The 23,728-nt window shown below is 47.9% G+C and overlaps 1 protein-coding gene and 1 long non-coding RNA gene across 8 annotated transcripts in view; one reads left to right on the plus strand and one right to left on the minus strand.

Moving 5' to 3' along the window:
- The window catches only part of Cdh4 (cadherin 4), a 456,955-nt gene that overhangs the window by 339,516 nt on the left and 93,711 nt on the right, over nt 1-23,728 (plus strand). For all 5 annotated transcript variants that reach the window (XM_030247044.1, NM_009867.3, NM_001316723.1 and 2 more), the window contains one exon: nt 15,520-15,690. In XM_030247044.1, coding sequence (XP_030102904.1) covers nt 15,520-15,690 — 171 coding nt within the window. The remainder of the gene's footprint in view (nt 1-15,519; nt 15,691-23,728) is intronic.
- On the minus strand, nt 13,772-21,703 carry Gm36066. Of its 3 annotated transcripts, none has more exons than XR_003953981.1 (5): nt 21,581-21,703; nt 17,986-18,212; nt 17,260-17,616; nt 15,996-16,047; nt 13,772-14,136 (listed from the first exon to the last, which is right to left on the minus strand). It is a non-coding gene; the product is annotated as a predicted gene, 36066 (long non-coding RNA). The 3 variants fall into 3 exon arrangements; XR_375427.3 differs by having other exon boundaries at nt 13,774-14,136; nt 17,986-18,641; XR_003953982.1 differs by lacking the exon at nt 17,986-18,212 and having other exon boundaries at nt 13,775-14,136.

Below are 23,728 nucleotides of genomic sequence, written 5' to 3' on the forward strand. Positions count from 1 at the left end.
GCAGTTTCCTCCGTGTGAGCAGCTCATGTGGGAAAAGCAGTGTGTGAACTCTGGACAGGAAGCAAATCACCTCTGAAATGGGACATCTGATGCCAAAAGGAGCTGAGATGGAGCAGAGGTTCTCAACCTGAGGGCTATAACCACTAAAAGACCATATTTACCCCCAAACAGACATTTTGATTCATAGCAGTAGCAGAATTACAATTATGAAGTAACAACAAAAATAATTTTATGATTGGGGTCACTACAACAAGAGGAGCTGCATTAAAGGGTTGCAGCATTAGGAAGGCTGCAAACCGTATGAAACATTATGAGACCCAGTTTTAATTTAAGTTGATCTTTTCTTACCCAGAATGCTTGCAGGCAGATGGTTTCTCACTTTTTCAGATTTTAGAATATTTGCTTGGACATCCTGGGGATACAACCCAAGGCTAAAGCAGAACTCATCTGTTTCATCTCTTCTTTGTACACACAGCCTGGACCTGTGCATGCATGTGTGCTTCTGTGGATTATCATGTGTGTGAGTGTGGTGTGTGTGTGTGTGTGTGTGTGTGTGTGTGTGTGTATGAGTGTATGAGTGTGTGTGTGTTTATTGCAATATATAAGGTCAAGTGTGAAATTTTCCACTTTGAGTGGATAGTGCTCAAAACATTTCAGATTTTGAATTTTCTAACAAGAGATGTTCAACTTCTATTATAATTTGATAAGATAAAAAAAATACTTGTAGAGCCTGGAGAGATGACTCCATGTCTTAAAGTACTTGATGCTCTTACAGAAGACCCTGGTTCAGGTTCCAACACACACAGGATGGCTCACAGCTCCTTGCAACTCTAGTTCCAGGGGACCCAACCCCCTCTTCTGGCCTTGGCAGAGGCTGCACACACATGTAGTGCACATATGTATTTCCTGGAAAGACCCTCATACACCTATAATAAAAATTAATAATAAATCTTCCTTTAGAAATACTTCCTTTAAAAAAGTCTTTGAGATATCTCTGAGAGTCGTGAGATTGTATCTGTTTGTCTGTGTGTTCAAAGATAATAAATTCAAGAAAGGAGAAAAGAAAACAGAACAGATGGGCTAATATACTTCTTTTGGAGTAAGATGATATGCTTACAAATACATTGGTAATTATAAAAATGAAGACATGTTAATATACAAATAAAAGAAAACATGTTGACAGATTGAATAAGTAAAGCCCTGCTAGGTACAGCTTGCTAAATACACATCTTGGAAGTCTAAGAACGGAGACAGGTTGAAAGTAAAATCCTAGAGGAAAAAAAAAAAGCTGTGTAAATAACAACGGGAAGAAAGCTGGAGGCAGCTCTGTTGACATCAGACAAACAGACTGAGATAAAGCATCCTGTAAAGGGGACATTTCACAGTGACAAGAAGACACACAAGACCTGAACTGATGTCCACGTAGGTGACTTCAAGCTGTTCACAACAAAGCTGGTAGAAGTAAAGAGAGAAACACTAAGTGGGTGTGCATCCACTGTCCATCTGTGAGTAACAGACAGACAGATAGACAGACAGACAGACAGACAGACAAGTTCTTGAGGAGACAGAGGGCAACTACACAACCAGGAAGTTCAACCTTGTGCAGAGAAGTTTGTACCCTGCAACCCACTACTGCAAAAGGCCCCCAACTTCTAACCAGAGACAGACCAGTTCCAATTTGTAAGCCCAAAAGTCTTGCCATAGTTACAATATTTAAAGTCCAAATAGACCTGGCTGTGGGTTTTTTGTTTTGTTTTTGTTTGTTTGTTTTTAATGTTAGAGTAATTAAGCTAAAAATCAATAGCAAAGAATATAACTGAGAAATCCCCATAGATTTGTAAGTCACATGAAAGTCTCGTTAGTATCCCCTGGAAGAGCAGAAGTGACATGTAAATTAGGGGACATGTTGATTGGATATTAAACCTAGTGGGGTTCTCCAGGTGGAATGTCTGGGCTTAACAGGAGATGGGATAAAGAAAGGAACACTGCCTTATAAGCATCGATCCCTAGAAATTATCAAAGGGGTGGAAGATGAGGCTCAAGTAAAACAGAAAAAAAATAGCAGAGAGGTGGGGGCTGGGGGAGATGGAGAAAACATAGGGAATCAGAGATGTACAATCGATGACAAAAGTTGGTTTTTAAGCGATGACATAAATAGCTGGGCGGTGGTGGAACATGCCTTTAATCCCAGCAAGTGGATCTCTGAGTTCAAGAGGTATCCTGGTCTTCAGGGTAGTCAGTGCCAGGGTAGTCAGGGCTGCACAGAGAAACCTTGTCTCAAAACAACATAGATGAAGTTGATCATTCTGGGTAAGAAAAAAGAGAGAAGCAGCAGATAACCGATTCGAGGATGAAAAGATGGCATGGACTGAGTGTAGAGATACTAGGAAATTCTGTGAGGGGAGTGTGTGCGCTTTATACCAAAAGCATTGAGAGTCTGCAAGCATAAAGTTTACCAGAACTGAACTGACACAAGAAAAACTCTGATCTATGTATGTTATTATACGTGATCTTGGCCGAAAGGCAAAGAAACCGCCAAATTTGTTTATTATTTAAAAAGTTAAGATCTGTATCAAGGGAACGTTTCAGCTCTGCTAGTGGGTCCTTCCTCAGCTATGAGGAGGAAATAAAACAAATTCCACATAAACTTGTCCAAAGGATTCAATGGAAAGGTTACTCCTGTAAACACTAGAGTGTGTCTCTCTCAAACCAGAGAAACCGTTGCCAGGTGATCAGGACTCATGTCTGGACCCCAACAGGAATATTCCCAAAACTGGGCAAAACTGTTTTTCTTGACAAAAGTCTTTTCCAAAAGCACCAAAACCACACTCCAAGCCAAAGACCCAAATGTTTGGAATGAGTGATAAAAAAGGCCATCAGGGAATATCTATCATTGCCTAGGAATTTATATAAGCAAGATACCTACAAACTTTAATCTGCCTTCTTTACATAGATTGCTAAATCACGCCTGAGTTGTACTTATCCTAAGAACATAAGATTAATCAATCTATGCATTCATAGAACAAAGGATTAAAAGCATGCATAATCCCCTACATATAAATTACTAAATGTTAACGTCTATCCCAGACATGAGGAATATCCAGGTTATTGGGAAAGGAAGTGGCCTTGCAGTGGCTCAGAAAGGGGATCTACAAACTCAACAGTGGCAACACAGTCAGCTGTTGAAATGGGGGGAAGGGCACCTCATGCACTGAAGGTCCAAGCTGATGCCATAAGACAAAAAGAAATCAAGATAAATAAATAATAATAAATAATAAATGTTGAAATGTAAAACTTAACGGGGTGACAGGCAAGTTACTGGGAGTGATGGATGCAACCCGTTGGATGTGGAGGAACTGAGCTCTGTGTGCCAACCATGAACTTTAGCAAGTGAATCTGGATGAATCTAGATGCATCTGGATAAATCTGGATGCATCTGGATAAATCTGGATGAATCTGAATACACTCAATGGTTCACATTATTTATTGCGGCAAATTTAAAGATCTCTTTAAATTTCTGGAGGACTTCAGGTCATGAAGATATTAATTCTACCGTGTGCTTAGCTGACCCCCTGCCTCTGCTCAGTAAATGACAGTTGTACCCCAACTATCTCCAGTTCTATGCCAAAGATTCCTTGGGAGACAAAATTACCATCATTCCAGAATCACTGGATTCCGTTAAAGTAGCTTTGGGAGCAAAGATTCAGAGAGAAAAAATGGGCAGAATGTAAGCCCAGAAAAAAAAAGTTAACATTATTTACATGTGTATATATGTAGGGGCACACATGCTACAGTATACATGGCAAGGTCAAAGGAGGGCCTGTAGAGATCTGTTCTCTCCTTCTACCATGTAGATGTCCGGGACTGAACTCAGGTTCTCAGGCCTGGCAGCAAATAACTGCCTTGACCTGCTCAGTTCCCAACCTTGATTCCTCAAGAAAGAGTTAACAGACTCCAGCAACAAAACAAGTTCACTAGCTACAGAGGGTCTTGAGAAAAAACGGACACCTGTAACACATACTCCATGGAGGGAGTGTTAGAGTCCTAAGAATGCTTTCAGGGAAAGGGGCATTAAAGTAAATTCCTCAAGGACTTTTGCCCAGGGACCCACATACATATACATACATACATACACACACACACATGTATGTGCATATATATGTGCACATACAAACACACATGTATACACACATACACAATGCACATATACACACATGTGCACACAAATATACATGTGTGTGCATATATAATATGTATTTTGATACACATATGCATATATATTATACATATGCCAAGAATCAAAACTAGAGCCTTCTCCCATTGATCCACACCCTAGGCCCTTATATTTTTAATGACTGTATTTTAAATGGTTACATAAGTTCCTATACAATATATTCACATTAATCCCTTGACCTGCAATTTTTGAAAACTTTACTCTGTAACCTGGAGGAAAAATTGTGCTGTCTCCACTTAGTAAGGAGGAGAGCAATCAAGAAAGGCACTGATGTTTACCTCTGGCCTAGACATATACACAAATGCACATATACAATACATATACATTACACACACTATACATTTGCATATACATGCAGATATGCACACTCATACTATATCCACATATTCACACACTATACAGAAATACTCAGGCACATACCCTACACATATGAACTAAACACACATACACTGTACAAATATTACTATACACACAACATGTGTATATACATATTAATACACACACATGCACTATATACACATACATAACAAATGTATATATACATATATATGTATATAATGCATATAATGCCAGGGATCGATCAAAACACTAGCCATACACATACGTGCATACACATGCACTACACACACCCTACGTATGCACACACACTACACATTACACATTACACACTACACATATACTAAGTATACACTATACATCGACACACATATACTACAAACACACTACACGTATACATATGCTACATACTACACATACTTGAACTATACATAGTATACAATACATGTATACACACATATACATTACACTTGCACACAGTCACACATAAAAACACACTTGTCAAGGGCTTCCAGCAGGGCCTGAAAGAGGTGAACTCACATGGAGATGCACCCTAAGCAAGAGTTCTGTTCTAGAAGGTTCTAGAGAGGAAACTGGCTGCCTGTAAAACAGCATCCACAGAATGTTTAAGTTCCAGGGAAGCTCTCATGGAAAGGGGCCTTGGAGTAAATCCCTAGGGGATCGTTGCCCAGAGACCCCCTAATTTCTCGGTCCTGTTCTTTCATTTCTCTTCTGCTGAGGCTTCTGCGCCCGACGCCTCCCCATTCATTATTTTAGCGACTCTCCGTGGCTCTGGGTAAAACCGACAGCTTTACAGTTAGATGAACCATAAAAAATTGGCAACTTCTCTCCTCCTCCTCCCCCCTCCACCCCCAGCAGCTATTAAAGGCCGTCTTTCTGTGTGTGATGCGGCAGTGCTCAAATCTGGAAGAATGTCCTTTTGTGCAGTCTTGCAGGAAAGCCGATAGCAATTCAATTAGAAAATGCAAATGAGGTCACATATTTCCCAGTGGAGCGCTGAGGTGCCCCTGAGGAATCGGAGCGACACGCGGCCTCACGGTAAATACCGAAGATGAAGCGCCCCTCAGTGTTGTCATCTGCCTAGCTGGTACAGTGCTTGAGGGTGGCGATAGGGCCTGTGGGTGTAGTTTGCCAAAAAGACACTGTTGTTTATGAAACTAATATTGGGTCTTCTAGCACATCAGCACTTTTGAAGGATCAGATCACAGGCAGCTGTGAGCTTCCCTGGGCTCCGGCTAGAAGGGACCTGATGTGTCCCAACCTCTAATGCCATAAAAGGTGGACCCATTTGGAAATGGAGTTTGCAATGGGGTTAGATCCACAATGATGGCTGACCCTTTAGACACAGACACGGGGAGAACACTGTCAGGAGATGAAACAAAGATAGAGCAGTCTCTATACCCGCAGGATTGCCAAGAATTGTCAGCCTGCCAGGAGCCAGATAGACCAGATAGCCAGAGCCCTCAAGCCCTGGCCCTGGCCTCAGCCTCAGCCCCGGACCCCAATCCCAGCCTCGGCCCCAGCCCCTGCCCCTGTATCAGCCCCAGTCTAGGCCCCAGCCCCGGCCCCTGTCCCTGTGTCAGCCTCAGCCCCAGCCCCAGCCACAACCCCAGCCCCAGCCCCAGCCTCAGCCCCAGCACCAGCCAGCCCCAGCCCCAGCCCCAGCCCCAGCCCCAGCCCCAGCCCCAGCCCCAGCACCAGCCCCAGCACCAGCCCCAGCCCCAGCCCCAGCCCCAGCCCAGCACCAGCCCCAGCCCCAGCCCCAGCCCCAGCCCAGCACCAGCACCAGCACCAGCACCAGCCAATCTTAAACTCTGGCCTCCCACTGGAAGAGAATAAACTTCTGGTTTAAGATCCAGCCCCTAAATTCATAGGGCTCTGTTCTGCAGCCTGTTGATAATATTGCAAGAAGCATGGTGGCCAGTAGCCTCTACCCCAGGTCCATTACCTCCTTCTCTGGGCCCAGCCCCCTAACTCATCAGGCTCATCATTCTGTACCTAGGGTCCAGCACCCCCTTTCTTCCTGGTCCATTACCCTCCCATTTTGCAGCTTATTGACACATGCCCATGGCTCATCACCCACTTCCTGTCTCTTTCACCCTTTGGTTGTCCTGGTTGGTATCCCATCCTGTAAGTTGGTAGCTTCATTCCTATTTCTGCCGCTGAGGCTCTCATGACACCTGTGAGAAAATGGAAAGGAGAAGTCTTAAAAATTAGTCTCAACCATTCCCAACCATTTCCACAGAGACCTCAGAGACCTTGTGGCCTAACGGCATCCTAAGACATGTAGCCTCTGCCCTCTGTGAGTTCCAGAAGCCTGGTATGCTGAAACCTGAGCTAGACACTTAGAGGTTCAGAGGCTCTTGTTGAAAGAGGCCTCAGGACCTATGGCATTGAGGCTGCAGGGACCCAGGGCTTTACATATGAGATGTGTGTGCAAGAGACATGGTCTACCTGGAGACACCACTGGAGGCATTAGGCAGGATGTAGGTCATGAAGCTTACATGTCAAAAAACAGTAAAGGATGCCTTCTCAATGAGAATGAAAACACCAGTTCTGTAAAGAGTAAGCTACAAGTGTGTGGGCAACCTCTCACTATCCTTGCTGTCCTCCTGAGAAGAGCAGAGAGCTCCATGGGCCAATGAGTTCAGACTACATCATGTCTCCACTACTCTGCAAGTCTGGGCTGTATGCCCTGGGTCTAGGAGACACAAGTGGTGACTGGTTCATGTGTATCTTGTGACTGCCAGCCAGAGCTGCTAGGAAGCCATATGGGTCATAGATGGAGCCACAGCCCAAGAACACCAGGCCCCACTTGGTAGGAGTGAACACCCATCAGTGTCAGAGCCTCATGCGGTCCATGAAATTATGTCATCATGTTGTGAAGGGCACTGGTGATGGACTTAAATGAGTGTCCTGAGATCTACAGCACTACAGCCCCAACACTGGCCTTCTTACTGATGTGCCTGGCACTGTCTCCCCCTCAGAGTGGGTCACAGACTACTGAAGTTCAAATTTGGGTGTCATGCTCAGATTCCAAGAGTGGCATAACCCTTTATTTTGTTGGTACATGGGTGAGTGCTTGACTAGGCACTGTGCCAGTTGACTATAGGGCTTTCCTATATCCAAAGCCCCATGGCCAGACTACGTCTCCCAGGTCACAGATATGGTGCATCATCTGCCACTTGCCACTATGACACTGTCACCATGACAACTCCTGCCATTGCCATAGGCCTCAGAGCAATGTCACTGTGTCACAAATCTGCCCAGATGTAGCTATCCTGCCCCTTGTCCAGCCTACAGCAGTGTAGACCTGTCTACACAGTCTCTGGAGTACTTTGTTCTCATCCAGGGCATTTGGTGATGTTTAAAACCATTTTGGATGTTGTGGGTGGGAGGTGTGCCTGGTGTCATTTGGATGAAGGTCAAGGATGCTTACAGTAGCCTGTAGTGCCCAAGATAGTGAGACTCACACAAGCTGTCTGCAGTGTCCAAGTGATGGGACCCACAGCCCACACTGTCTGCAGTGTCCAGGATAGTGAGAGTCACCCACCACACTGTCTGCAGTGTCCAAGTGATGGGATCCACAGCCCACTGTCTTCAGTACCCAGGGTGAAGGGACCCAGAATTCATACTGTCTGCAGTGCCTAGGGTGGTAGAACCCACAGTGTGAACTCCTACTCTGCACATAGGCATCAGAGCAAAGCACAGGCCCCTAATGGAATGGTAACTTCTACCCTCTGCATCAGCCATCATCTTCAAAAGAAGGAGCAGAGAACTAAGAGCTGCATCTTGGGGACATAGTCTGGGCTTTAATGCCAGGCCTCAGGCAGCACCAGATTCCACAGTTCAACGTTGTGTTCATGAGTAAATGAAAATCTGCTGCAGTCAATACTCTGCACACAGTAGGTGGTTCACACAGAAGGTTCAAGTCCAAGCTGTCCTTCCAGATAGGGGCCATGACAAAATAATCTGCCTTCCCACATGCATCTCAGTGGAATTCCAGCATCTCCCAGCTTGGCCAACAATATAACTGAACTTAGTTCTGATAAACAAAGTAGCATCCAGCTCCTAGCAAGGACAGCATCCATCACCCACCTGGGGCCTTTGCAGAGCGAACTCATACAAAAGTGTGTGTGTGTGATTGCTCCATGCTCTGTTTGTGAGTGTGGCTATCTTTCAGTTGTTTTATTTCATGTTTGTTAAATGCCAGTTTATTCTGCCTTAGCTGTTCCTTGGCTACTATGGAAACCAGCTAGACGGCTGCAGACAGAAGCCTAGCTAAATATTTTAAATGTGTATTCTTGCAGACAAACAAAATGGACCCTTTCCCAGTTACACTGAAAAGGGAGAGGCAAAGGAATGAACGCACAGAGCTCAGTGTTCCTCCAGGAGGGTGAGAGGGAAAGGAGAGGAGGGAGGAGGGAGGAGGGAGGAGGGAGGAGGGAGAAGGAGCCTCATACTCTAATTAGCCTCAGTTAAAAGCAATGCTAGGCATAACAGTAGTGAGGGACCCACATCACTTCTATATCGAAACATGTTGAATCTAGAGCTCTGGGAAAACCACAACAACAAAGGTTTACAAACACACACACACACTGCAAGACAGAGAAATGGAAGACAGCTATCAATAGATTATTTGGGGGCCATGTTTCATCAGTGTGAGTCAAGTTCATTCATGATTCAGCAATAGCACTCCATTTTGACTGCAGATCTGTGCCCAGTTAGCAACCTCAGAATGCTAGACTTTAAAACACAAATTATCTACGTGGCCTATGTTAGCTCCATATTCACCTCTGTGTTGGAGGAAGCCACCCAGGCCATCAGGCTACAATTCCAGTGACTCTGATTACCCAGCTACATACAGAGCTGTAGCCATTGGCAGCTGGAGCCTGTGTGGCAGCAAAGGCTACTGGGAGGAAGGAAAGAGGAGGAAGATGCTATCTAGTCAGCTGTTGACTGCTGGATGCTGGGAGAGGCCAGGAAAGGAGGTAGGCTTTGAAGATTCCAGAACCTTCTCTGCTGGGAACACCATCTGCCTGGGGCAGCAACTAGACTCTTCCCCTTCAACATACAGTTGAAAGTGTATAAAATCCTCCAGTTGCCACATGACTTTACTGGGCCATAGATTGAAGGGCTGGGTCTGGTGGTGATCCCAGGGGAAAGGCTGGCTAGCAGGAGCGTCATAGGAAGTCCACATGATTCTACCTCACACACAAACACACACACACACACACACACACACACACCTAGAAATTACGAGTTGGCTGTGTCCAATCTTTAGCCACCATTTAGCAGAGGCCATATGATGAGGCCATGGAGCTGCTGTGGTTCCTCCACCCCCACCCCCCACCCCCACCCCGGCACCCTGCAGTGGTGGAAGGCAACACACACTGGTAGATTAGATGCCTGGCAGGGTTTTTTTAAATAATTATAATTTTACCTGGTAGTGTATATGTGTGTGTGTACGTGAGTATGTGTATGTGTATGTGTGTGTGTGTGCACATGAGTGTGCATGTATGTATGTGTCTGTGTATATGCATGTGCATATGAGTATGTGTGTGTTATATTTGTATGTGTATGCATGTGCATGTGAGTGTGTGTGTGTGCGCACGTGTGTGTGTGTGTGTATGTGAGTGTGTGTGCATGTATGTGTGTGTGCATGTATGTGTGTGTATGTGTGTGTATTGGTAGGTGCATGCCACTGTGTGCACGTGGAGGTCACGGGACAACTTTGTGGAACAAGTTTTCTTCTTCCATCTTTACGTGGGTCCTAGGGATTTATCTCGGGCCTCCTATTGTTATGCAGAAAGTGCTTTACCTGCTCACACCCTTTCCATGGCTATGGCTGAGTCTCTTTCCCTGGAAAGAAACTCTCTGATCTCAGGCAGGTCTCTCCCGTCAGTCAGCTTTGTCACTCAGCTTTCGCTGCTCACCACAGATGCCTGCAGATGTCCCCCGCCTTCGCCACCTCCATTTAATTTTATTACTTTTGTGGTATGGATCAAAGCTGGGGCCTTGTGTGCACTGGGAAAGCACTCTACCAGGAGCTACATTCCAACACCTCTTTTCGCTTTCTCTCTTGTGCCAGGACTTCACTAATCGCACAGGCAGCCCTTGAGCATTCAATCCTCTGCCTCAGCTTAGCACATAGCTGAGATTCCATGCTCCCCGTCACAGACTTCCTCCTCTGCCTTGGCCCTGGGGGTGCTTGCACAAATACAAGAATGCAGATCCCCACTTTGCCACTATCACCAAGGTTTACTATTTCTTTCCTGATGCAGTTTTCTGGTCAGAACTAGAGGAAGAAAAGAGGGCCACGAAACACCCCCACTCCTTTGCCCCCACACACACTCTTTACCCTGTGTCCAGCCACTTAGTCCTAGGAGGCTTATGCAAATAAGGACTGCACACTGCGTATGGAAACCACGTGCCAACCTTAGGGGTTCACAGGGCTGTGCTGCCAACCAGAGACTTCCCAAAGAGTCACATCCTTGGGTAATAGAAGCCGACAACTGCTTCTCACGAGCAAGTTGGCAGTGTCACACCTTGACTGAGAGACTTTGTCCCAGGGCCCTGTTGTGTGTCCCTCGGGAATTGATGCGCCAGCTTGTATAAGCTGCTTTTATTGAGTCAGGAAGACTCACACATATACCCTTTTCTCAAAATTGGGAGGAATTTAAGGTACTAAAGAGACAGCCAGCATGCTCACCAGACCCGCTGACTGGGGAGCTAGGTGAGCATTATGGTCATGCGCTAGTTCACCCCATCTCCAACGTCAGTTCGTCCAACCATCCAGTGTTACAGAGCTGGCATCTGGGAATCTTAAAGCAATCCCATTTCCCTGCTCTGGGCAGCAATGGGAAACTCTGTCCCTTGAGGGACTTTGTACAAGCGTGCAGGAACTCAGTGAGGGCAACCCAGCACTGACTGCCCATCCCCCCACAGCTGTGGGAAGCAGGTAAGGATGGTCCATTTTCTAGGTCTCATCCGTGCCCCTGCACTGAGAGTGTACCACCTTGCGAGATCCATCCCAGCAGTGGGGAACCTGCCGTGCCGAGTCCAGAGTTTCTCAGCCCTGCCGTCACAGAGAAATTAGAAAATATTGATCAACTTCGACCTGTAAACCAGTTCTCACCCACTACAAACTGGTTCCAGCCCACTGCAAACCAGATCTCTCCCGTCGCAAACCAAGACAGTTAGGGCAGTCCCACACACACCTGGGACAGGTGTTGAGGAGTTTCTGCTCCCAGGCACGCTGTCACTCACAGGACACTGTGTGACCACACCTGCTGTTTTACATTTAAACATTTGACTTTAAAGCCCAGGCCCTGCATGACTCCTTATAAAAGATAAGCGGGCTGGACATCAGGGAACAATGAGAAAATTTCTAACTCTGATTTATTATCTTTAAAATAAAGTATGATAAGCGGGGCGTGGCAGCACATACTTTTAGTCCCTGACCTCAGGAGGCAGAAACTAACAGATCTCTGTGAGTTCGAGGCCAAACTGGTCTATATAGCAAGCCCCAGGCCAGTTGGGCAATATAGTAAGACCCTGTCTCCAAAAAAACATGGTTATTTAAAAATCTGTCCCAGATCAGTGTTGAATTATTCATCCCCCACGTGGAAATGGAGCCTGCAGGGAGCTGACTCAGCTTCTTGCTAATGCGGAGCAGCCCTGGAGACCTCACTGAGAAGCCACAGCCAATTACCCTCAAGGTCCTGCTCAGACAACAACTCTCACCTACAGGCCAAGTAAGGCCTGGGTGGGACAGAGCCCCGGGCACAGGGACAGGGATGTGGGGTGACTTACTGCCCACTGAGGGCAAGGGAAGTGAGGTGGAAAAGCACCTGTGATCCCAGCACTTTGGAGGCAGAAGCTGGAGGGTTACAAGTTCAAGGCCAGCCTGGGCTATGTAAGATCCCAGCTCAAGGAAAGAGAGAAGAGGGAGGCAGGAGAGAGAAGGGGAATCAAACAGATTTAGGGCTGTGAGTCTGACAGCTGAACAGCTGGTGCCTTGGAGACACGTGGTCCTAGGCTGGCCTGGATCCTTATAATCTACTGCCTTAAGTCAGCCCAAAGCACAGATGGATCCTAGAACCTGGGATTAAGGAGTGAGGAGAGGGTTCCAATTAAAGTGAACTCCTCACAGACTCACCTAAGGCAGATAGGGCAGGGCTATCTGTAACTAGTGCAGTGATCCTCAGCTTTCCTAATGCTGCCAACCCTTTAAAACACTTCTTCATGTTGTGGTGTCCCCCAACCATAGAATTATTTCATTGCTACTTCATAACTGTAATGTTGCTACTGATATGAATTATAATGTAAATATCTGATATGTAGAATATCTGATCTACAACCCCTGGTGGGTTGAGAACCACTGTTTTAGGGGAAAACAGACCCAGGTTCTGGGATGCTACAGGCCAGATTTTTCTCCTTCTATCGCCTGCCCACCTTCTGGGCAGCTACCCTAAGGTCCAGCAGCGAGGGGCATGGTGAGGCTTTTTCCTCTTGAAGCTGTATATGCAATGCCCAGGCAGCAGACACAAAGGGTGCAAGCAAGGCTCTCAGCAGCTGAGCCAGAGCAAGAGGGAGAGCGAGAGTGAGAGCAAGAGAGAGAGAGAGAGAGAGAAAGAGAGAGAGAGCAAAAGAGAGAGAGGGGGGAGGAGGAGGAGGAAGAGGAAAATATTGGCAGCATGTCCAGAGACTCTCAAGACACCGAGATGCAAAAACCCAGCAAGGAGCAGGCCACAGAGAAGTCCAGGCATGTGTTCACGTGTACACATATCTCCCTCTGTGTGTGTGCCAGTCACACGCACACATGCAGAGTGCCACACAGATATGGATGTGCTCTGCAATGCTTAGAAACAGTAGTGAAGCTCACCTCCCCTTACCCGCTGCACAGTCACCATCGCTCAGAAACACAGAGAAGAGAATCAGCTGGTGTCCGCTGTTAGGGAGAATTGCTGAGGGGAAGTGGAAGCATCATTCAAAACAAGCAGATCTGTGCATCCATGTTCCTGTGCCATGTTCAGAAAGGGCCCGGATGCTCATGTGTTGGGGAGGACGTGCCTTTCCTGCCAGGCTGGCCGCTAATTGCCTTGGACGATTTTCTCTCGGAGCGGTGAGTGCTTCTTCCAAGGCAGAAGCCTGCGCAGGTCTGGCATTGACTTTCACCAGATTTGTTATTACATTTGTCTCACAGCTTTAAAACAGTAGCAAATATGTGCAATTTATTTAAACAACACTTGGGAAATTAACGCCGTGCAAGCTCTTTTCTGAGCAAATGAAGATAAAGGCGGGTTTTTAAGCGGATGTGTGAGAGGCGCTTGGAGTTTCCAGTCTGCAATTAGAGGCCTCAGCAGAAGCGGCCATTGAAGAGGTGCCTCTGGCTGAGACAGCCTGGTGGGCTCTGCCTCACGACACTAGAAGCACTGGGGACAAGCGGAATCCCCTCCCAGAGGCCGGCCACCTCAGTAGATGTGCTCTGAGTGAGAACAGGTCGTCTACGGAGTCTGGTGGCTACAAGCTTGTGAGTCCAGCTATTCGAGGGGCAGAGGCAGGAAGATCATTAGTCCAAAGCCTGGCTGTGCTATACAGTCTCTATCTTAAAATTAAATAAGAGAGAGAGAGAGAGAGAGAGAGAGAGAGGAAGGAAGGAAGGAAGGAAGGAAGGAAGGAAGGAAGGAAGGAAGGAAGGAAGGAAGGAAGGAAGGAGAGAAAGAGAGAGAGAGAGAGAGAAATTGGGGGGAACAAGGAGAAAGTCAGAGATCAGTGTGGGGTCCCTTGCTTAGCATTCATAAGGCCTGGAGTTGTGCCTAATGCTGAAAAAAAAAATCCCTTCCTCCAGAGTAGGTACCTGGGACAGGTGAGCCTGGCATCTGGCGTTCATGAACTTTGCAGTGGGTACACATGTCTGAAAACCAGTAATGTCCTTTACCCCAAAACTCACTAGACAGAGACGCCCCACACACACACCTGAGCTGGCCTGGGGCTAAGGAACGAGTGTTTCTAACAAGGCCCTTGGTGTATAGGCACAGGAGTGGTGCCAGCCTGGAACTCAAGCCCTGTCCTCTCCCAGCACGTTTAAAAGACAGTCAGGGCCAGGGAGACAAACCTCGGTGTTCACCTCCTTCACAGAAATGTGCAGCATCTCCACCCCACTGCACACCCCAGGTGAACTCAGGCAATGGGAATGCCACTCCACAAGGTTCAGGGCCCCAGAAGTGAGAGCCAGTACTTGGGAGACTGAGGCAAGGGCCTTGTAGGTTCAACTGAGTTCCAAGCCAGATGGGGCTACAATATATAAAGGTGTCTGTCCACAGGGCTGACTCCAAGGCTGTCTGTCTACATAGCCAACTCTAAGTCTGTCTGTCCACAGGAACAGTGCTAAGCCAGAGGAGGAATTCTGACTGTCATGACTTCACCCAGGCCCAGAGCTCAGCAAAGGGATCCTGCAATGCCACAGAGTCACTACAGGAAACACATCACTTGTCTCTTAACCCACTCAGAGCTCAATCTGCTACACAAAACCTATACCATACCTCAGTCACCCCACAACTAACAAATGTCTCAGTCCGTGTTGGGAATGAGTATGCCTCATTTGGTCAGATTGACAAGTTAAAGGGTATATTGCTCCAATTCACATTTTTGATTCATGGAAGATGTAGCAAGCTGTGAATGCTCAGCACCTATTGGGGTATGAACAATCTATGTATGCTCTCTTCTTGTTATAAAAGAAATTATTAGTTTGCCAAAACTCTTTATATAGGGGCTAGTTTCCCTTTGTAAGTTTTCTTTTGAATCATGTTGCTTAGCCCAAAGCCATGGGTTCCATGCTCAACACCAGTAGGGTGAACACAGAACCTCCTAACAGATGTCTTTGTACAAAACCTAACCTGGCTTCTCTGACTCTTCTCTCTCAGAAAGGGCAGACAGTGGCCCTAGACCCCTCTCAGCCGCCAAATGACACACTGCTGCCATGGCCTCAACATCAGAGCTCTGGTGGGCTGAGGAGACAGAAGCGTGACTGGGTCATCCCACCCATCAACGTTCCCGAGAACTCCCGTGGACCCTTCCCTCAGCAGCTTGTCAGGGTAAGTGGGCCTCGGCTGTTCTTAAGGCTGGTCTGGAGATGTCTCTTCTGGGCACTCCAGAGCCAGGGCAGGTTCAAGGTGTGGGAGGCACCGTTGTAAAGAGACAGGAAATCACAGATCCAAGGTGATGCTCTTCCACCAGGCTGACAGGCCCTCTCTGGTTACAGCGACTCCTCCGGGGATTATTTGCGTACCGCTGTCCTGTCTGTGGAAGCCTGTGTGATTTCCAGTTGTGCCCTCTTTGGCTTCTGACACCTGTCTGTGATCTGATTGTCTGTGTTTTTCCATGTGGGGCACTTACACACCTGTAACAATGGTCACCATGATGAAACTCCAGGACATGATCATGGAAAATCCCTATGGAAATAAGGATTTTGAGGTGTTACAAGGGTCATGGGTGGCCAGAGTATGCAGAAGGAGACATTCTCATGGTTTCGTGTGTTGTCTGTTCCTTTCCTAGCAGACCAGGGTGTGTATTTAGTGTGCCGGTATCACCATAGTCTCCAGCATCTTGTATCTCTATCATGATCCCCAGCGGGTTTCCTAATCTATCCAAGAGTGACAGGGGCTTTACAGCAGAAACTCTGGTTCATGCAGCACACACCCAGGGAAACTCGGTGGCAATGTCCCCGGCTCAGTGCACACTCTCACCACATGAGGCTTTTCTGAGTGTACACACCCCCTGGAACTGCCCTGCGAGTCAGCGTCAGAGCCTAGAGGTAGCTGTGGAGGATGGAAACTCCACTGTGGGGCCTCAGCTCCCACAGTGCTGTACACAAGCCTCAGCCCTCCCCAGACAGCGGCTGCCTCTGGTGATCACTTCTGCTCTCATGGCTGGAGGGTTTTCTCCAAGTCTTTCACCAATTTGTTTGGAAGGCGTTACATCCAGCCATGACTGCAACATTGCATTGTGTGTCATGTGGAAGGTAGCTATAAACATGAACGTGAACATGGCACCTGCCCAGAACATCTACCCGAGCCTCCCGTGAGCCTAGGGGAGGCCATGGGAACAGCAGAGTGTCTGAGAGATTCACCAGAATGCTATAGACTCTCCTGAGCCTCATCAGGTGGAAAGGAAAATGGTTTGGGATGGCACGGGTGTGTGTGTGTGTGTGTGGGGGGGGGGGTCTGTGTCACTCAGCTCAGCCATTCTTCCTCAGAGCTGGCTCATTTTTCTGAGATAGGCCAGTTTCAAAATCTCAAAGGCTCTCTGGCACACAGGTGTGAACTGAGTGGGCCCAGGCAGCATGTGGCTGCGGCAGGGGGAGGGGAGGGGGTTATTCTTGTAAATAAGTTGCAAGCAGAACATTAATTGACAGCTGCCAATCAGATTCGTCCCCAGCCTCCAGGAAGGTCTGTTCTAAGTCACTCTCCTAGTCAGTAAGTGACAAGTGTTGAGGGCTCTGGTCTGCTTGCATACCAAAGGTGTGTTCCAGGATGGGGACAGAGCTCAGAAACACTGCAGTTTCCCTAAGCCCTCTGTCTCTGTCCTACTACCTACAGACAGGGAAAGCATAACAAGACTATAGGAGGCCTTTGTGGGCAGAGCTGCCCCCCAGAAAGTGCTACCTTTAGGCCACTGGGGTTGGGGAGGAACAGTGGTGATTGATGCTGTCTGCTGTCCTCTGCTGGGCCTGGAGTCAAGACGCTTGGAATGCCTGACCCACATGAATGTGTCAGTGGTCCGGGATGGCCACTTTCTCCCAAACAGCAGAGGCCTGGATCCACTGTCAACTGGAGACCTCTCTGAGCTCACGGCATGTCAGAAGGAGCGGTCTGTGCATGGCCTTCCTTTAGGGATGGCTGCATAGCACAGGCTACTGGTCTCTTAAACATGGCGAAGTCTGTCTGGAGACAACAGGAGGCAGCAGGAGCTACAAGCCAGGCAGCACCAGCTCGTGAGGCTGGGAATCTGAGTGTCTAGACCTGGGAGGAGAGTAAAGGAACCACGTTTGGATTGTGTACATAGCAGGCTACCTCATATATACACCCCACCCCATACATGCATGCATGCATACCTGCATACATGAACACATAGCAACCCACTTCACATATGCACACATGCACATATACATAAACTTAATTAATGCATACATTCCCACTTCCTACACAACACACACATACATATATATATATATGTAAACAAGCACACCTTATACATACATAATGTATGGCCCCTACACACCAGCCATTTCAGACACATGCATACACAAGCCCACCTTGTACACATATATGTGCACGCCAGCCCACTCCATGCACACACACACACTACATCATTCCCACAGCTGCACCCACACCATGTTTCTGTTCCTGACTCTCGCAGAGCGCAGACAGTTACTCCGCGTGTACTCTGGTGTTTCATCGGCCGGAAGCCCCTGAGTTTCCTGTCGGTGTTCCAGGGCAGTGCTCCAAGAGCCCACACCAGAGCATGAATGCAGCTTGATGGGCGGGCAGCGGAGCTGGCACACGCAGAGGTTCAGCTGGGATTAGCTGCAGTTCCGTGCTCATTAAGGCATTTCATTCTGATAAAATATGTTAAATGAGAACGTGGGTGGAAGCAGAGGCAGAGTGTTCTTCCCAAACCCCAGTTAATTGCAGGCTTTTTCCTTGGAAGGAATAGTGTGTCTCTTCATAAGTGCTCACTCTACCCAACAGGGGACAGATCGCTGTGTGGACAGGAAAGCCTGGCAAGAACAGCTAGGAGGTTGAGCCATGCAGGTGCACAGTATGAGATGATCCACATGAGCTGAGTCGCACCAGTCCATGATGAAGCATGGGCTGAGCCACACGGGTCTGTGGCGAAGCACTGTGAGGCCACGGGGGGAGTGTGACTCTCGCCAACTGGACCGCTGGGCTGTGCAGGCTGATAGCAAAGTATGGCATGATCTCCCTGGTTGCACCTGCGGAGCTGGCCCGCAGTCTCTCTTCCATGCACAGGAGTGGCCGTGGTCCTGAGGAAAAATTACCCATAAGTCCCAGCCATCTTTGCTTCTCAGATGGGGGATGTGTGGATTAGCAAAGTGCACTCAGACGCCTATGTAGATGGCTGGGTTCCTAGTTTGGCATCGTTGAAAGAAAGTGGCTCTTTAGGAAACGGAAGGCAGGGAGAGGCACTCAAGAGGTGGCATTTGAAGGCCACAGTGTACAGGTGACACCAGCATCGTCCATACCACACTAGGGTATCAGTGAACAATTTCTAGCATACTGCACTTTGTGCCACCATTGGCACAAATCACAGAGCCTATTGGACAGAGACCTCCGAAATCAGGAACCAAAATAAGCCTCTCTTTATAGGTCAGTTATCTCAGGTGACATCACAGCAATGCAGGGCCTCTGAGCCACCCTGGAAAGCTCCCAGAGGGACAGTGAAAAACGTTGGACACGACCCCTAGCCTAGAATCCCAGCACTGGCTTAGAGAGCGTGGGGCACCCCTTTCCCTTTTGGAGATTTGGCAGGGAAGCAGAGAGCTCTCCCTTCCATGGCAGTCCAGAAACACAGGCCCTCAGCCTCTGCTTGTCCCTCCCAATTGGACTCCAGGTCTCCAGCAGTGCTGACAGCTTCTAACAGGATGTCAGCATGAGCTTTAAAAGCCACTCGCCACTTTGACGTGCTCATGAAGTTTGACTGCTGGCAAGATTCAGGGGAGGATAAAACAGGACTTGTAGCAAGAGGTCTGTTCCACAGCTGAATCTAATAAAAATTCAGAATTTGTTAACTGGGGAGGTTGTCCGTGGCGGCGGCACAAATTGACTGGAGACAGGAGGAGGAAACGCAGTGTTCTTGGGGGACAAGTCATTTAATTTTGGAAACTGATATTTGAGAAGACAAGAAGCCATGCAAACGGGCCCCTGCTAGAAAGTGAGCCCTGGAAATAGATACAGACAAGACTGGGGGAAGCTGTCACAAAACCACTCCATACAGGGACAGCGTCCTGCAGAAGGTGGCACAGGCAGTGTCTCAGCAGAGAGATCATAAGTAGCACTGGTGGGAGTCTTCAGAGGTCACCTGATCTGACGCTGATGGCCACAATAGCTTGACCAGGTAGAAGCCAAGTGTTTGCTTCTCTATTTTCACGTTTGTAACGTGCAGGTATGTGGGCACATGTGCGTAGGCGCATATGCCCACGTGCCAATTTAGGAATAAAAAAGCAGGAAGGGACCTAGAAAGAAAGCTCAATGGTCAACACCATGAGTCAATGGCTTGCAGAGGATTCAGTTCCCAGCACCCACACGGAGGCTCACAATCTTCTGTAACTCCAGTTCTGTGGGATTGGATGCCCTCTCCTGATCTCTGCAGGCTCCTGTACACAAGGGCTACACATAAACTCACACGGGCAAACACAAGGATAGATATAAGTAGGTAGGTAGATAGACAGATAGATGATGGGTAGATGGGTAGATAGATGGATGATTGATAGATGATAGATAGTAGGTAGGTAGATAGATGATGGGTAGATGGGTAAATAGATGGATGATTGCTAGATGATAGATAGTAGGTAGGAAGATAGACAGGTGATAGGTAGATGGATAGATAGATGGATGATTGCTAGATGATAGATAGTAAGTAGATAAATAGGTACGTAGATAGATAGAGATAGATAGATAGATAATAAGTTGGTAGATACAGGATAGGTAGATAGATAGACAGACAGACATTTTGTTTTGTAAAGGCAGAAAAAAAAAGCATGGAAGGCCTGTAGTGGGAGATAATGCTCGTACAAGCATGAGCAAAGCACACAGATTCTCTAATGGAAAGGGGATCCAAAGATGGTGCCTGAATTTGTTTGTCAGAGAGGAAAGTTTTGCATGATTAGGGATGCAGCAAGTTCCCCTTTCTGCTCAAAATTGACTGTTTTGTGCTACTGCAGGGGATTGGGTAATCTAGACAAAGAAAGGGAAACCTGGTTCTCACCACAGTAGGTCTGAAATCCCACCAAATAGTTCCCTCCAGCAGGAAAAAGCCACCAAGTCTTTGTCTTGGACAAGCAGAAGGAGCAGGAAGTAGCCATCTTAAATAGGGCAGTCTTCTTCCTGTCTGCGTCTGACTCCTCCTCCCTCAGTACCTTTTGCAATTCCACTGTTCTCAGGAAACTTGTCTTAGAACTAAGGCCTCAGCTCTAAGCCCCAGACATAGTGGGTATCAGGTGGCTTCTAGCTTGCTTATTTTCTAGATTACCAACAAGCCGAGTTCCCACTGAGTGATCACTACCCTTCGGGGTGCTGATCAATTCTCAGAACTCAGCACAGCTTTAGTTCCTAAAGGGATAGGATGCCCTCAGACCAACATTGCAGACAGAATGGATGTCTTATGAGGTGAACAGGTGATGTCAGGACCAGGCCCTCCCACCTCGGTGGTCGCCCCGCCCACCCCTGTGATCTGCCCTAGTTGCCACTAGGAAGAGTGCAGATAAAGACATGGGATTTGATAGCAGTCACCTCAGGGGTTCTCCTGGCCCTGCTCAAGTCATCTGTACCTCACTGACTGTTGTGGCTTAAAATGGTGTGTTTGTGTGTCTAGTCGACTTGTGATAGTTAATCTCCACTGTCAACTTAATTAGACTAAAAATACCCAGGGCCACCATGACTCATCTCTGAGGTGTTTTCATAGAGGTCCAGCTGAGGTGGGAAGAGCCACCCTGCATGTGGGCAGAACCACCCATGGGATCCTGATCTGAATAAAAGGAGAAAGGTATCTGACACCCAACATTCCCTGCTCGATTGCTCGCTCGCCCACCCGAGTCTGCTAAGACGAGCTCAAGCAACCCCACGTTCCCAGCATCATACCTTCCCTGCCCTGGTGGGTGGCCCCTCTCACACCATGAGCCAAAATAGATGCTTCTGTCAGGGGTTTGGTCCAAAGGAGGAGAATAAGTAAGGTACTAACACTCACACAGATTACTAAGAAGAACCACTTGCTCGTCCCATAGTAGGCAGAAAGTATGGTGACCTTTGCATTGCAGGAATCTTGAGAGTGCCAGTTCTCAACCTGTGGGTCTAGACCCCCAAATATCAGCCACCCTACATAGATCAGATGTTAACATTATGATTCGTAACAGTAGCATAATTACAGCTATGAAGTAGCCACGAAGTAATCTTATGGTTGGGGTCACTGCAGCGTGAGGAACTGTGTTCAAGGGGCCACGACGTTGGAAAGGCTGAGGACCACGACTCTAGAAGTCAGGCTGTCAGGGAGGATGGAAGGTGGACCTGCAGTGTAGACAGAAATGTAGGCTGCATCTCTCCCCCAGACAGAACCTGCAGACTAGACCTCCGAGAGATGGAATGAAGGGTAAGCCAGAGTGTCCCCGGAGCAAGCCTGTACTGGGTTTTTTCCTTCCCCACAGAGCTGAACTGTCACTGTGACTGTAACTGTCACTCAGCAGGAGGGGCCCACTGCAAAAATGGCTGAAATTGCAATCCCCTGGGATACAGCTCAGCCCGGAAGGAAGCAGCCCTTCCCAGGGAAACTGACATTCTCATGGTGTGTACCTTTTCACACACCATGAGAAATATCTCCTGCTACAGGTTCCTTCCTAGCCCCATGGTGAGGAAGAGATGATGTCATTCTGAAAGAGCAGCCGGGCAGACAGGACAGGACACCCCCCAGAAACATCCCTATAATTTACAGTGTCCTGGTTCTGCTGTCCCCGCTGCAGCCTCGGGGAGACAGCGAAAGCAGCGTCCCCCACCTCAGCTGCCCTGTATTTTGTGATTTAATCAGTCCTGAGAAAGAACTAAGTGGGCCTTTGTACTCACTGTCCCTTGTCTGCGCAGAAAATGTTCCCTCTCTTGACTGCCCTACTGGCTATATTGATACAGCAGAGAGTTCCTTATGAAATGACAGTAAAATCAAATTGCTGCAAGTGCTCGGATAATTTATTGGAGAATATTCAATTAGAATACATTAATGTTTTAGATTTCCATCATCAATTTACCGTCAGAGACTTAGAACCGTTACTGAGCTGCCTGCTCAAGTGAGTGTACTTAGGTGAGAATAGAAACGCTTCCCCAAGCAGGCTCCACCGTGGCCGGCCACAGCATTAAAGCCTCACACACTGGACCAGCTCTTGGATGGAGACCAGATATGGTCAGGATGCTGGGCACTGGAGTCCATGCTACTCTGGGTGTGTCACTCAGAACAAGAGAAGGAGAGTAGGGGGTCTCTACCGGATGTGGTAATGCCTAAAATCTAGGTGACCACGGGGAGTTTCCGGTCTCAGGCTCTGGGAAAGCTTGAGGCAGAGATGGCTATCAAATATCACAGCTTGCACACAACCTGCCCCTTAGCCGTGGGCCTGCAAGAGTCACTTGGTGGAGCCTGCTTCAGAGGCATCAATACATTGTTCACAGTTTGAGTGGCCCTTGCCCACTCAAATGACACACTGTGAGTGACTTGAAGAGATATCCCCAACCAGAGGTGACAGGTATCAGCCGCCCTGCCTCTAGATGGCCAAGAAGTGGCCCAGAAAGTCTATTCTCTTGTAGGGTGTTCTCTACAGGCTAGAGACAGGAGGAGGCCTGGCCACACTGTACAGCTAGCTGTAAAGACCGGCTGGCACAGGGGCCCAGCGTGGATGTGAATCTCTCTCTATTCAGTCTTTTGTCCAGAGGGATGTAGCAGTCATCACACACCAAAGAGGTCCTCACTGTAAGTGTGGCAAGCCAAGGACAGGAGAGGCTGAGCAGGGTGGGGCCAACAGGGTCTCAGCAGAGGGTGCAGTGGCCATGCCTTACTTTTGAAGCAAGTGGGTCTACCTGCATTTGTATAAAGTATAAAAGAGCCAGCCTGTGGAGCCTGGACCAGCTCACATCTCACTGTCCCTGAAACCTCATTCTGTGGAGAAGCAAGTGGTGGCAGGGGCCCTCCTCTCCCAGACTCCCAGGAGGCTGTGCAGGGCTCAGGCCCCTCTCACATCAGCGCTTCTTGCTAAACTCCAGGTAAACCAGAGTGGAAATGTGCTTCCAGGGCCAACAATGGTCTCAGTGCAGCCCCTCTGTGTCTCTGCCCTGCCTCTGGTTGAAAGTGGCAGGCCAGAGC

Source organism: Mus musculus, chromosome 2 (assembly GCF_000001635.26).
Source record: "Mus musculus strain C57BL/6J chromosome 2, GRCm38.p6 C57BL/6J".
NCBI classification, from domain to species: domain Eukaryota; kingdom Metazoa; phylum Chordata; class Mammalia; order Rodentia; family Muridae; genus Mus; species Mus musculus.